The 16,394-nt window shown below is 37.5% G+C and overlaps 1 protein-coding gene across 4 annotated transcripts in view; it reads right to left on the bottom strand.

The window, feature by feature from the left end:
• Positions 1–8,557: 8,557 nt before the first annotated feature.
• LOC136828662 (polyunsaturated fatty acid 5-lipoxygenase-like) overlaps positions 8,558–16,394 on the bottom strand; it is a 131,498-nt gene continuing 123,661 nt past the window's right edge. For all 4 annotated transcript variants that reach the window (XM_067086721.1, XM_067086716.1, XM_067086720.1 and 1 more), the window contains 5 exons: positions 14,838–15,097; positions 14,333–14,449; positions 12,565–12,719; positions 12,190–12,353; positions 8,558–9,874 (listed from right to left, as the gene is read on the bottom strand). In XM_067086721.1, the coding sequence (XP_066942822.1) occupies positions 9,760–9,874; positions 12,190–12,353; positions 12,565–12,719; positions 14,333–14,449; positions 14,838–15,097 (811 nt within the window). In that variant the 3' untranslated portion in view covers positions 8,558–9,759. The remainder of the gene's footprint in view (positions 9,875–12,189; positions 12,354–12,564; positions 12,720–14,332; positions 14,450–14,837; positions 15,098–16,394) is intronic.

Raw genomic sequence — 16,394 nt, forward strand, 5'->3', positions numbered from 1 at the left:
AATATCCCTGTGTGTGTGTGTGTGTGTGTGTTTTCTTAAGAAAACTACTGATTACTTAGCTCCATAGAGGGAAATGTGGTTATGTTAGCTATAGCACTGCCAGTTACCACTCATTTTCCATAACTCCCAATGTCAGTTCTTGTGATGGTCATCTCTCAAATTCCAGTGCCTAACAGATATCCATAGACTATGGTTATGAAATTCATATGATCAGTCTTGACTTTACTGCTTCTTTTGTTTGTGTAAATCATCATTTCCATGTTTTCAAATTAAGACAGGTGGGAGTAGGCAAACCATTTCTTAGTATCATTATTGTATTGTTGTCATACTGCATACTTATGATGCCTTTTGCATGTCTTCGTTTAGTAGTTTTCATCTACCACTTATTGATGCTATATTTGCAGATATTTAACATTATCCTTTTTTTTTTACCTTTTTTTTATATTTCATTTTCGTATTGTTTTTATTGCCTTTTTTCGTCTTTATATCCCTCGCTATTGAATAATTTCACAGCAATCCTTGTTGTGTTAATAAAGCCTCACCTGCTATAATAGTGTAATAATTTCCTTTGTTGCTGGCCTTACAGGTCATTTAAATAAAATCTGTTTCGGTCATATCACTGTATGTTAAGGAGACTAGAAACGACATTGTGCAGGCTTAGGATTGGACATACAAGACTCACGCATGTGTTCTTGATGTCAGGTGAAAACCATCCATTCTGCAATGATTGTATCGTCCCCTTGACTGTGAGACATTGGTCTAATGTCCAAGTCTTCAGGACCTAAGATGCAGGTTCCTCTCTAGGGGGCGTGACAGAGATGCATTTTAGCCTTGCTACAATTGTTGAGGAGGATTGTAATATAGAGCAGTTTTGTATGTTTGTTATGGAGGCGGGCCTCCCTAACAAAATTTAGATCATATTCAAATGCAGTATGTGTGTATGAATGCACAGTATGTATGTATTTACAGGTATTTTATAGGTATTTATATATATATATATATATATATATATATATATATATATATATATATATATATATATATATATATATATATATATATATACATACACAGTTGTTTCAAAATTATAGGCCCCCTCCTCCACAGAACAAATGGAAAGTTATGAAGTTTTCTGCTATAGCCTATCTCCAAGTGCATTATTTTAAGTTTCTGTTAAGCTATTTTTCATTTTACATTTCTTGTATTTTAAGACTGAGTGACAGAGTCAGATACAGCCAGGGCTAACGACTTGGAGGAAATCAGTTGGAATGACCGAATCCGGGCTATAACTCTCAGAGAGGCCAGGGATGCTGGCACATCCTTCATTTCACGTTCCTGGATAGCTAAATACATTAAAAGAGACGAATCCTTTGTTAAAAGAAACAAACAAAAATCCATATGACTGTCATCACGAAAAGATTGAGAATCTTGGAAGGCCTGAAGTCTTTTCTCAGGAGTCAAAAGACATCATAGCCGAGGCAGTGGGTAGACCAAGAAAGTCTTTACGTAAATTGGCGCTTGAGCTAGAAACAAAAAGGGGAAAGAAGAGAAGTTATAGTGCTGTATATCGTGAGTTGAAAAAATCTGGTATCAAGCCATTTCATGTTATCAGCAAGCCCAACATCACTCAGGCTGGTGCTCTGTGGGGTAATTACTGTTTTGGGCACCTTATGAATGCCAGAGTTGCTTATGTGAATCCCAACTCAGCCAGTTGACCAAAATGAAAAGGATGGACTCCCGACACCTCCTGTATAATCACAACATAACACCAGTAAGATAGCCAATAAGCAAGCCATAAGCTCCAGCTCTCCTAGACCTACCACTGAACCATCTTGGTGTCGCTTTTGCAAAGGGGTTACACTGGGGAGATACATCCAGTCTGGGCTACCATGGGTGCTAGAACAACTACTCCAGAAGTTGGGAAGTTGTTCCAGGTGTATCTTGAGTAGTACAATTTCAGCATCAGACCCTTTGCCACCACAGCTTCCCAATGTCCTAAAAATTAAAATTTTTGTAACCCTGGCCCCAGCTCCACCCTCAACACCTGCAAGAAACTGAGTGGTGTTGCAGATGGGGAACCAAGAATGACACAGGCAGTGAGCAGCCTGAAGACAACAAAATTCTCGTTGCCTTTCCGTGGCTTAACTAACCTCAAGAGTGCCTTTGGCGTAGTTGACACTCATCATTTCTTGACTGCAGGCCAAAGCAGACATTCCTGCACATGCAACTCATTAGACAGGTTTGACTTCACCCCATGGAGTTGATACAGGTGGGAATTGTCAACTTTACAGATGGATACCCTCTCTGTCTAAGAGTTGCAGCTGGTCTTTGGACCTACACAGTCTACCCAAACTTTTGTGCTTGCACGAAAGGTAGTCTACACCCCTGGACTTCTTTATTACCTTTTGCAAAGTAAGGGACTACTCACTATCACCTTCTGGTGTAAGCACAACATCCCATGCCAAATGAGAGAGAAATGCATGTGGTGTTTTACTTAGTTGTCATTACAGTGTACCCCTGATGGTCACAAGACATCACATGTCTTTGGAAATTTGGGATGATTGGTATTGGACCTAAAGATTACACCCTGACGGTAGAATCAAACACATCTTCTCCCACACATTACAAAGGAACACATAATTGAGTAGCTTCACTTATAACCGAAGAAAAATCTCCTACTGGTTATTGGATGATAATAGCCTTTCTGACACAAGTGTGTTTACTTTTACAAAATGTATTATGAAAGGCAAACAAGTAGGTGAATCAGCAAAACGCCTTGAAAGTTTGAGCTGGCCCAAGTTTCTGGAATTTGTTATCAGCCCCTTGACTTGGATATTTATGGGTATGTTTCTTCTCTGAGTTATAGATTGAGAACGTTAACTGACTTCCAAATAGTTCTCAGATAGGATGTCCTTAGTTTAGTAACATTATTAAGTTTGTTAAAGGCTTTCTTCAAAAGATACAATTGTTAGAGATTTTTGTTATCACCTTTTACATTCGTAGATTGAAAGATTACTTCATGAGAAATTTTGCTAATATAGTGGGAAGTATATTTCCAGCATTTATGATTGTTGATGTGATGCAAGTTTACAAAATCAGCTTAATCAGTCAACCATTAAATCCAGACCTTTTCACTTTTGAAGGCAGACATCATGGGCAGTTCAAAGGCGAAAAAGCTTTAAGGAAACGGGACATGGATATCCTTAACTGAAAGAACGAAATTACAAGGCACATAGAAAATAAGCATGTAAATGATTTTGCGGGCTTGTGGGACGAAGAAAAAAAAATATACTGAACCAGGATTGCTAAAAACCAGTAAAAAAATGCGTGATACTTGGGTCTGGCAGGTGTCATGTGCGTTCTTGACAGAGAAAGGGATTCTCTCCCATAAGAAAACAGTACGGTGGCTAAAATAACATTTATGAAAGAGAGAAAGGAAACACCATGAGATGGATATAAATCCAGGGAAGAGATTATGCCAGTATCTTTGATCAGACATACTGTCTTTAATTCAGCTGTTCAAGGGCAACAAAACTACATAAGATATGACCACAGTATTTGAAAAAGGGATAGATATGGACAATATGACATTTATTAATTGAAAAGAAAACAAAATTTCTAACATCAAAAAAGGGTCATAATTCTTCCAAAAACAAAATTTCTAGTATTAAAATAGATCATAATTCTCCCAAAAACAAAATTTCTAACATCAAAATAGGGTCAGGGGTTTTTCCAAAATTAATTTATGGTACCAGCACCCGTCTGTCATATATAAGTTTAAAACCATACGAAGTAAAATTTAGATTTAGGAGAACAATTTGGTTATCTTTATCTGAAAAACTAAGCTTTAGTTGTTAATAGGCTCCATAACTCCATCAGTATATATAGTGTGGGCTGTAAAGGGAAGATTTAGATGAGATGGGGACAGACTGGACAAAAGCATGAAATTTTGTGCATGTAATCTGTAGACCACGTACTTCTGATCTGAGACTGGTGCCATGAAATGTATCCAGTGGAACACCCTTCTTTTCCCACATATATTCGTGGCATGTTTATCAAAAACGTACATGGTGAAATCCTACTGATAACATTGCCTGAGGTAGATCCAACGACTATAACCTCTTTCTTGTAGCCTATTCACATTGTTTAGGTTCTGTTATATAAAAGGTAGAATGTTTTATTTAAAATCTGAAGTGTGAGATGGCCAGCTTTAAAGTTAAAAAAAAAATCCACCATTGCTAAAAACATACGTGCTGCATTATGCTGTTGTGGATTTTAGCTAGGAAAGGTGAATGAGTGATTGACTGTCTTGGTGTTATACTAAAATTCTATTTCTCTTTGTGTTCCAGGTGTGACTGAAGATTTAGAAAGATGGACTGGGTTGCATGTGTGATATGCCAGACCAATACAAATGAAAAACTGAGGTTCCCTCTGAATGCTTTTGGGGGTGACAAATCACAAGCTTATAGACAGTTCATAAACAACGTGAAGGCATTTAGACAGCTAGGCAGGTTACCAGTAGAACTGAATTTTGATGAGCACATTACAGCTAAAGACTTAAATTTACACAGGGCACAGTGGTATAAATAGTGCTGGTCTAAGTTTAGCAACACTAGACTGGGAAGGGCACAAAGAAAAAAGATGCTGAGGAAACGGACACACTAGCCAGTTCTGAAGACGCTGTCAGGAAGTGAATCCGAAACCACCCAACTCAGCCAAATAACATCTGTATTTTCTATGCAAAAGCAGGTGGCCATCTTCATGACTTCATGACATTGCATGCAGATGAAAATCTTCTATGCATGGCTACTCACTTGCAAGATACTGCACTGCTGGCTAGAACTGCAGGTGGAGGCTTGATAGCCATAGATGCCAAATATCACTTGCCTTGCTTGTTTGAACTTAGAAATCGCCACCACTCTCTAAGCAGGCACCAACATCGGCAGTCTTGTGAAGCCGAAAGTCAGAGACAAAAGACAAAAGAATAAATCAAGAGCATTCATTGCACTGATGACACACATTGAGAACTCTGTTGAAGATGGAACCTTTTACTTTCATTTTCCTGAGCTGCGGCAGTTTTATAAGCATCGACTGCAAGAACTTGCGGTGGCAATTATTGAAGTAAACAAAGCTCGGTTTAAAGAGCAAATTCCACGGTATTTTCCAGAAGCACAAGTGCAGACTGATAAAAAAAAAGTACTTGTGTTTCCAGAGGGAATGCAGAGACTGATCAAAACTGTTCTAAATGATTTGCCGGGAGGACATTATTGAGTCAGCAGGATGTAATTTTGATGGTTCCTTCCCTCCAACATGCCAGGAACAGTCAGCCCCAACAACACTCAAGATGTTAGTTGCCATGTTATTGAATGGCAATGGGCTGAAGCAGCAAGACTCCAGAGACTCTCAACAGTGCTTGACCATCTGCCAAACCATCCTCCTCAACAGCAAGAAGACAGGCTTCCCCATCAACCAAACCACGCCACACAGCATAGAGTGAGCCACCAATGCCCATATACCTTGGCCTCAAAGTCCATTCTGAGACAAGATACAAGAAGCTTGTCACACATTTGTATGATCTTGGTCTTAGTGTGAGCTACTCTTGAATATTGCAACTTGAAAACCAGTTAGCAGCTGCAGTTTGTCAGAGGTCCATCATAGAAGGAGTTGTCTGCCCCACACAGTTCTGCAGCGGCTCTGTACTGTTGGAGCTTTAGACACTTTGGATCACAATCCTACCAGTACAACAGCAAAAGGGTCATTTCATGGCACAGGCATCAGCCTTTCCCAGTTTCCTTCCAAGTTCAGAATGAGATTTTATCGAGACAGTTACACTCCAATCAAAAGACAATGCCAACAGCTGCCAGACAGCTACACAATTATGCCAGCTGTTGCACTAAATGAGTCCAAAGTGGAAGTTTCAGTGCCTCCAGATGCATCTCAGAGAATTGTAGGAGATAAAGTGACAGTGATGAAGCAGGAGCGCAACTGGATCTGTACAGCACTGGAATCTCTACAGAAAGAAGAACTTGAGAAAGGTGATACCATAGCATGGGGAGCTTACCATGCTGCACGTCAAGACACATCTCCTTTGAATGAGATTCAACTAGCTCTCACACAGCTACTTCCCTCTTCTGTGAAAAAGCAGCATCTGTTGCAATGCTAAAGCATGGCATGGATGTTGTTCTAGTAACAACAGACTTTTTGAATCAAGGACAAGTTCCTGTTCTTGCCATGGATGCACTGCTTTATGCACTGGTGAATTACATACGATGGAAGTGGCCAGAGGCACATGGGGAGACAAAGTATGTTATCATGTTCAGAGGCCTCCACATCGGGATGGCAATGTGGAAGACCTTTGGCGACTACCTGGATGATTCCAGTTGGACTACTGCACTGACACAGGCAGGAGTGGCCTCTTCTGGTACGGCCCACTCTTTTATTCGCTGCTGTCAACTCACTCGAACAAGACAAGCACATCAGGTCAGTGCACTGGCCTTAGCTAAACTCCAAGACGATACCTTCCTCAGCACTGATCAGGAACACACTGTTGAAGCTAAAGAGGCATGGAGACAAGACATGATCAGGAAGAGCCCAGCATTCTGGCACCGGGACACAGTACTTCATTTGGAGCTCTTGGGCTTCATCTTCATTAGAGTTCACAGAGAGAAGAACTCACTCTACATAGAATCCCTCAAAACGCTGATGCCATGGTTCTTTGGTCTGGACTATCCCAACTACTCTCGCTGGATTCCCGTGCATATCCGAGATATGGAAAGTCTACCTCCATCCATTTAGAAGAGTTCATGCAACAGGGTCACTGGGTTGTTCCCAAGACAACCAATCACTTCTCATCAATGCCAGTAGATCAGGCCCATGAGCAAAATAATGAAACTGTCAAGGGAGAAGGTGGGGCAGTAGGACTTACTGAAAACTCGTCAGCCTTCCACAAGCGGATGCTGGCAGGACTTGAGCAAGCAAGATTCTTGCAAGAGTTTAAGAAAGAAATCCTCGGTAAGGGAACTGAGAATTATCTGCACCATGCAGAGAGTTTGGTCACTGAGAGAGCCTTCCAACAGCAGGCTTTGAACCTTGTGAACACCAACAAGGAGTTGGGAAATCCTTTTCTCAATGATACCCAGGAACTTTTGGCTCTGGATATGCAAGATGTTGTCAATGATCCTGTTGTCAACACAGTCCACAGTGTTGAACGCATTGGCAGGAGTCAGTACAATGACTACAGACAGTTAGTGCTTGTGGATTGCACCAGGTCTATTTACAAACCGATAAGAAGCATGGTTTTCCACTTTTTCAGTCTCCAGCAACCAAAGCCAAATCAAGACAAGTTGACAAGATCACAACTCTGAAAGCAGATGTTGATCTTTTCTCACGATTGTACAGTGCAGCACTGCACAGAGAATCAGACATCAGCACTTTCTTCATGCATGAAAATCATCCCTACCCTCCATCTATTTCTGACAGAGGAAGATGTTAAATGCCCCCGATACAGAGGAACTGGAAGACCTGAATGTGCTTACATACCCAGAGGAAGCAGAGGAAGTGGCAGAGGTCCTTCATGTGCACCCAGAAGTTCTCACTTCATTAGAAACAGCAAACGAGACAGAACCTCCAAGAAAATTTGATGTCAAAGTTCTAGATGGAACTGCTGTTCTTCAGTTTCTCCCAACTGCATGGATAGCAACATTTAGAGACTATGCTAGGAAAGTTTTCCTCCTGTTCCTCCGAAACCAACAAAATAGTGCCAAGCGTTTGGGTATGGTGTGGGTCACTTACAAGAAAAACAGCATCAAAGAAACAAGAAGAGAAAAGAGAGGGAAAGGAGTACGCAGAAAGGTTGAGGCACAGAATAAGATACCTGGAAAATGGCAAGACTTTATACGTGATCCAGACAATAAGAGAGAACTATTTGCATTCCTAACAAATGAGATTAAGGACTATGTGTTTCCCTCTAACAAAGAAGTCATCGTCACGTCCGGTGATGCAGCCGTGTGCAGAGGATCAGACCATCAGATACCTCACTGTGACCATGAGGAGGCCGACACGAATGGTTTTTCATATGCAAGATGCCATACAGAATGACCACACCACATATATTCTCTAATTTTCTTGTAGTTTTGAACAGTTAAAAGAGCACCCTCATCATCCTCTCTTTATTTCCCATTTGATTTATGTTAATTTTATGTGTCTTTGACTTTGAACTTTTAGGTTTCAACTTCAGACACTGTACTTGCGGTGTGTGGACTCCCATTAACTGAACCAATTATAAGAAAACAGTCCAGAAACTAAGACTATAGTTGGATATTGTAGCATAGGACCAGACCTTAAACACACATTAAGTACAAAGGTAAACTGTGACTTGACACCAAACAAACCGTCAGAATTCTTGGCACTGGTCTTGGAAATGTTTAAAATGGTGTATTGAGTTGATCCTCAAACTTTGGTACTTTTGTCTAGTCGGTCCCCACCAAATCCTCTACAGCCCCCACTAATATAACCCATTTGTAAACGTAAAAGGAAGGAATTTTAGGGATAATTAATGTTTTGTCATGTTTGTGAAGTTTTATTATAAAATAGCTTACATTTATAATAACAAATTTCTTATGAAAATATGTAAGTCCACGATCATTTTAACAGTAGTCAAAAAAAACATTAACACGGTACAGATATTAATAAATTTGTCACCACATAGCTTCTTATTTCCACATGACTGTACGTAGGTATTTATTAAATAGTGTAACTGTGAACAAGGTCATAAAATTTTGGTCTAGAATTTACGACAAACTGCTATTAATGAGTGGATATAGCATTTATGAAATATACATCCAAGCATTGGGTAAGGATATATACAAGCTTCTTTTACACAAACGTGATGTGTTGTGATAAACATCAAGGTAACAATTAAAACAGGTACAGTATATCAGTTCGTTCATTATTACAGTAACGGCAGAACTGCAAATGGCAAAACTATTAGGGTATTCTGGAAATGTTACAGAAGATTTGGAAAAATTAGACTGGGAGCTACTATATATTCTCCATGTCACTGCGTGGCTTTGTTAAGGAATACTGAAGTTACCTCTAAGCAAGATATCCGTGCATGCTAAAATAGGCAAAGAGCGCATGGAATACTGTAGCATTTTATTAATCATGGGAGTGTCTGTAACACTGAAGTCTGCTTTTTTCAGCTACATAGTGCATTGTATTAAATAAAAATGTAGAGCACCGGGCAAAAAATAAATCATTCTAGAATTATTTACATAATGACAAATCTCAACAAAACATTATATGTATCATACTGTAGTACTTGGAGTTCCTCATATACAGGTCTATACCACCAAATACAATAAACATTTATTTTACAGTAATAATAATAAGCAAATTAAGTTTATATAAAATTACCGTAGTTCAGTTGTTGAGTTAGGAAAGCAATAGTTTTCATTTTCCAGGTAAAATCATGTTCCTTATCACAAGTCTATACAATAAAAGTGATGTTTCACTTTTGAACCCCGGTAAGAACAAACCTAACTTTTACAGAGTTCAGATTTGAGAATTTTTATGCTAATTTTTGAGGAAGCATAACAGTCAGCATATATGAAATATTGTAATAAACTTCATACTTTAGGTTTAAAAAATACACATATTAAGGGTGGCTATTTCAGCACAATAAAAATTACCTCTGGCATCCCTAGTTGTCAGTAAATATCCAAATCTGTATCTTCAAATGTTATTTTGAAGATGAGACATTTAAACACTGATGGAATTTGGTACAATATCTGGGTCCATCCACTCAAATTTCCATCTTCTGTCAACATTCCTTAACTTCGTAGCGTAACTCAGCTTCTGCAAGTTCTTTTTGAAACTGCAAAGGAAATTTTAAAAGTTACTAGCTCGAATATCAGTAATTCCAGGAATAATTGTATTAAACATTTATCTTTCTTTTTTCTTCCAGAAATAATTGTATTAAACATTTATCTTCCCTTTTTCCATTATGAGTTTGTGAAATAATAAATGTGGATTAATTATATTGGTTAATTTATGTACTAAGTTAAAGCACCTAGAATATTGTAAATCCAATTAAGAAGTGTTTTTTAGGTCTACATGAAATAAGAATCAGTGTCTTTCGTGTACTATGTTAGCACTAGCAAAACCACAGAACTACAAGAATATAGCATATAAATAGACACAGACAAGCACGCTGGTGTTAGCAAACAGTTCTACCTAAACAGTAATGTTCTAGGAAGTGCAAATGTCTTGAGATTCTAATGCACTGTATCCCAAGGTCGATAAGTGCATAGTTGCATAGTGGAGGAAATTTTCCAGTAAATGGCAGCTAAGCTTCCCTCTTTCGAGGCCAGTAGCAATGTGTCAGGTCAGCCTATTTGTTGAGAACTGTTACCGTGGTGGAAGTAAACAGCACATCATAGACATTGTTCCCCATTAAATGCCAATGGTTTGGGAAATAGATAAGGCGTATGCTAAGACAGAGGAGCGCATAGTGAAGGGTTGTGGATCTCATGGTTGGAAAAAAAATGCCACTACATGGCTGATTAACTTCATCTAAGGCCAGTGATTTTGAGAAAAGAAAATAGTAACATTCTTGCTACTCAGGATGGTGAGAAAGTCACAAAATAGGTGGAGCCATGAAGTTTGCAGCTTCATATCCTACACTGAGAAGCAATAAAATGCTGAGCCTTGATGTTCTGAATATATATATATATGGATTTGGTGCAGTAGAAAAAAAATGTATGGTGGTTGATTTGTTCAAAGAGGAAAGGTTGGATCTTCTGACTCTTGAGAGAGACAAAGCTGGAAGGGCATAGTTTAGAAGAATGAGAAGGATGAAATCTGGTGCAACTGAAAGGTGCAGTCTTGGGTCAATAGGGTGAGTATTTTGAATATTTGTTGAATGTGAAAGATAATAAGAGTTACAGAGCTGAATGACAAAACGGGAAAGGGTTAATTTAAGTTTGAGAATGCTTGTGGAAGGAACTGCTGAGTATGTAAGGCTGAAGAATGGAAAGACTCTAGTTCACAAAATTACAAGATGCTTCAATACAAATGGTGATGGATGGCTTTAGTGACTGCCAGGGTTTATGAAATATGTCTGGATGAGGGAAAGGTTTTGAAAGAATGCATGAGATGAATAACTGTTCCAGTGTTTGAAGGTAACAGAGACAATTGTATGAATTACATGACAAGGATTGACTGAAGAAGACAAGTGTGGGTTTAAATATGGAAGGGGGTGTGTGGATCAGGTGGTTGTTAAGAAGGTAAAAGTAAAAAAAAAACTAAGTGGCATATGCAGGCCTAAATTTAATTATAGAATTAATAGAATTAAGGGGAGGATGAGGATGTTGACACTATTTAAAATATTCCATGATGGAAGCAAGGAGTTTTAGAATATGTAGAATACAGCGATTGCTTTCGTGTAAAACTGATTTTCAGACAAGAACAAGGTTATGAGAGTAAATGGAAATCTCTAAGATGAAGGACTGAATTTTACTATGGATTGTGGAGGAAAGGAAGAGGATGGTTCATATAGGCATTTGGGAATAAAAATAGATGAAAGCACAAGTGAAGCAAGGACTGGAAAGATTTCAGATGTCTATGCAATCCAAGGTGGGATGTACGATTGGGTTGTTGAGCCAACTCTCTTTTATGAAACAGAGTTACTGTTGTTGAAAGTAAATGGAAGAAAAAGGTTGAAGATTTCGAGATGAATTGTATGCTTAGTAAATCTGTCGCAAAAGCACAAAGGCCGAGAAATATCGAGACATGTAGAAATGGTAAAAAGGTTAGTGTAGGTGAAAGAATGAATTGATTCAGCAAAGGAAAAAGAATGTAAGACAAACTGGTGAAAAGTGTATAATCTGTTTTCTGATGGAAGAGGAGACAAGGGCTTTGCTGGATAGACAGTGAAAGAGATACTGGAAGCGAAGGCCCTAAATATCCACGAAGCACGAGTATGCAAGATAGAACATTACTTAATGTTGTATTATTGCAAATGACAAGGCTAAACTCCAGAAGCTATTTGACAAATACATTTGAATTTATTAAAAAATTCTATTTTTTTCATGACTTTAGATCGTCAGATAACGTTAAGTAATGTCAATGCTGTATTACGTTAGAGGTGGAATAGTAATTTCAAAGGAGAATTATGTATACTGCACTTACTCCTCAGCTGCTTGGACTCCAACTGGGTCATAGAGATACTGCATCTCAAAGTCACCTAGACTTTTGGTACCTCTGCTTGAAAGCAGTTTTGTGATTACCATGATGTCAAGAGTCATTCTCTTATCTGGAAGTATTGCCATGATGTCTTCTTCCGAGAAGGATTTCTGAAAAGTCACTTTAATTAGATTTCTGAAAATTAAGTTTCAAATAAAGTTTTACTGGATAAAGATGCTGAAACCCTGTTTTCATTAGCTTTAGATCAAATTTTCACGCTTTCAGCAGCTCATAAGAAAGCAGAATATAAAGTGGACAACTTGAAATAACAATCTATATAACGCATGACCATTATAATGAGAAAAAAATATTGCACCGTACCTTTTCTTTCGGTATATCAGTAAGAAGTATTCCGGGATAATTTGGCACAAAGCCGTACTGTTCATATTGCTGGAAATTAGCTGCAGCATGTCCTAGGGAGCACGTTGAAATGATGCATGTGACGGTGTCAATGACTTCCTCAACAGTTGTAAATCCTAGAATGTAAATATATATGTAGTTCCCTGTACTTTGTATGCATTGTATACAGTATTCATAGCTAGGCAGTGCTTGCAAACAAAATCAGTTAGTATTTTGAAATATCCTGATAAAGGTTAATATGATTTTATGTAAAAGCCAGTGAACGTTTTTTTCTCTTAGAAGTCCTCCTAACCACAGATGTTTATTCATGTCTCTTGAATACCTGAAAAATGCCTGCTGTTGATAAGGGGGACTACTGTATTTACATACATATATACATATATGTGTACATTATACACTTACACACACATACATACATATATATATATATATATATATATATATATATGTATAAGTAAAGATAAAATCCACGAAGGAAACGGAAACACTAAGTAAAGGACGAGCGTCGAAAGGCCTCGCAGCACTCCATTGTTTCCGTTTTTTTTTATCTTTATTTATTTTATCTTTATATATATATATATATATATATATATATATATATATATATATATATATATATATATATATATATATATATATATATATGTATGTATATATTATAATGTGTGTGGATGGATAGATAACCTCAATTGTAAACTAGTATGCATTGAAAATGTAGAGAAGAGCAATAAAACAGGGAGTACTCTACTTTGCAGAGATGATGCAGTTTATGATACAAATGGTTATATTGAAGTTATTTTGATATGAAGGGATGGATTTAAAAAGGACATGTAACACATAGTATACTGGGTCTACTTTGCAAATTCATCCATGATGCTTTGGTCCAGTTAATTTTTCTGTCTTCTTAATTAGAGTAATCTTAATTATCTGATTTTTGAATATTTAAATACTCTTTCCAGTAGGTTACCAGTTCGGTTTTTCTTCAGCAGAGACCTTCGCCTCTTAAGCCCACATATGATTTTTCGCACCTTGTTCAGGGAAATATGTAGAAGACCATACTTATGTTTTTACTGACAAGCATTTTTGACATGTAAACCAGTAACGTTTGAGTATCCAAAAGCAAAATGATTACCCCTTCATGGTGCTTCACCAAACTTTTTATGCTATCCTGGTATGAAAATTTATTTGGTACATGATTCTCTTGTAAAGTTATTGGAATTAAAGGACAACTGTAGTGTATTTACCTTGCAAACAGCTTTTGCTGTCACTTGGTCAGGGCATTTGAGGGGAGATTGTTTTACGGATTTTTGGAAAGGTTGAAATAAATTTTTACCTCTACATTTCCAATTAAAATAGCATAATTGAAAATTGAATGCAAAAAAATTACAAAATCTGTTTACACTTGTTTATTAAATACAGCATCTTTAATTAATAGATTCAAGATATATTTTATTATCATGGAACTGGTTATGCCAGTTTACAAATAACATTGCAGTCAACGTCTCTTATTAGTCTGGTAAGGGTAAAGCATCTGGCTGCAATTTGGTAATCTGTTTTATTTCCCTAATTCATAAAGTTATAAGCTAATTCACCCACAAATTTGTGCATATAGATTTAACTTCAGTGAAAGGCTATTTTTCTTTTTGTCTCAAGGAAAAAATAGCCTTGATACAAGAACATCTACATATTGTTTAACTACTGTAAGTGCACTATGATACCATAAATTTACCTTCTTGGGGATCTCCTGGAATATCTTGTAAACCGACTCCGTTTTGATCTCTAGGTTTAACAAGTTCGTGTCTCCACCATTTAAGCTCCCAGTCATTATGAACCTTCTCAACAGTATCTGTAAAAGAATTTTGAAGTTTGCACAGAACAGTTTGATGCTGTTTTTTACCATTATTTTTACTGTTGTTAAAACAGAGACAATCGTGTTGCTATTTTTACAATTAAAAATTGACACACACACACACACACACACACACACATATATATATATATATATATATATATATATATATATATATATATATATATATATATATATATATATATATATATACATATATATATTATGTGCATGTGTTTATGTTATACAGAAAATTATTAGATTTCACAATATATAGTTTCCGTGGAAAAATTATGATTAATGTCTATTACTGGATGTAATATTTTAATGTGATATTTTATCAGTACCATATATTAAGAGCACACAGTTCAATAACACTGCTTACCATAATGATGTTCCACTACAGTTTTAACATAATCCCTAATGACGTCGTAGAGGGGAACTGCGTCGTCTCTGTAAGGATAGTCTGGCAGAATCTCTTTGTCCAGCAAGCCACGAGACTTTATCTCTTCACGAACCTTTCCTTCTCTCTGGAAACTCCATCTGTCAAAGCCTCTCCTCATGAGGGTGAATATTCCCTTTACTCCTTGCGTCATACAATTGTCAACCCATCCACCAGGAGACACCAGTTTCTCAAGTCCTCGCCTGTAAAGACATTTACAGAAGTACTGAGTTTTATATTGCGTTGGGATTAGGACAATTATAGGGCAGCTATAGTGAAAATGATTTCTTAATCAAGGTGCTAATGTTGTACAGTCTATTTGCCACGTGTTATTCATAACGTCCTGATTTCCCGAATCATAAAGAATCGGTCCAGTTGATATCCAAAAAGAAAACAAATGGTTGATGTTTCTCACTGGCAATGATTACTATCCATCATCCACTGAGCACTGATAATGATGGAATTTGGTTTACGTATACATTATTGCAGTAGAAATTATGACCATTTATTAACTTTATGGTAATCAGGCTCTCGGATTAGAGAAATGTTGTAAAAACTTAGAGAGGTTATGTATAAATTTTAGTCATTTTGCCTAACAGGGGTGGCTCCATATACAAGAAAAGCTCTCTGTTCAGTGCCACTTCAATTGCTGAGTCACGGATGAACCTACTGTACGGTAAAACTTGCACCCATTAGTTGTGTCATACACCCACATAGAAGGCGCATCAGCAGTACATAAACCCTCTGCCCCCAACATACAGTGAGCCATTCACCCCTATCTTGCAGGCATCCTCGTGTTTTCAGGATATTTAGGCCTTGTCATTTAAGTACCTCTTTCACACCATCTATCCAACCCTTTCTATGGCTCCCTCTCCTCCTTCCCCATAACACTTCAGATTATAAACTCTTCACTAACCTGTCATCATACATCCACCCTTTCTCCTATTCATCTGTGCATTCCTAGCTCAATCAATTCTTCATACACTTCATATACTACTTCAACAGCTAATCGCAACATCATCACCCTACTTCCTTCATGCAGATTCTACATCCACACTTAGTTGACTCAACAGTTCCGTCAAACATTTCCACTATGGCTTCCACAGACAATCTAAGTCTCCTCCTGATCTTTGGTATACCACCACCTTTCTTGCTACAGCTATTCCGTGCCCTATGAGAGCCGATAATCAGCTCAGTGGTCTGGTTAAATTGTTTTGATAATAATAACACCTATTCTGTTATTCCTTTCTTCTCGCAGTCTACCATCACCATCTTCTAAATTTCTGTTTAATCTCAAAACTTGACTCTGGCACACTTTTGCTCTGAACTTTCATCTCTTGGAAACATTTTCAAACTCCTTCGCTGGTTAGTTAGTTTCTCTTCACTATCCCAAATCATGTACAAACTGCAACCATTCCACACTCCATTGATGACTCAGCTTCTTATCCTGCAACTTTGCTCTTACATTTCCTGTCATTTTTCTGATATGTTACATTACTC

Source organism: Macrobrachium rosenbergii, chromosome 43 (assembly GCF_040412425.1).
Source record: "Macrobrachium rosenbergii isolate ZJJX-2024 chromosome 43, ASM4041242v1, whole genome shotgun sequence".
NCBI lineage: Eukaryota > Metazoa > Arthropoda > Malacostraca > Decapoda > Palaemonidae > Macrobrachium > Macrobrachium rosenbergii.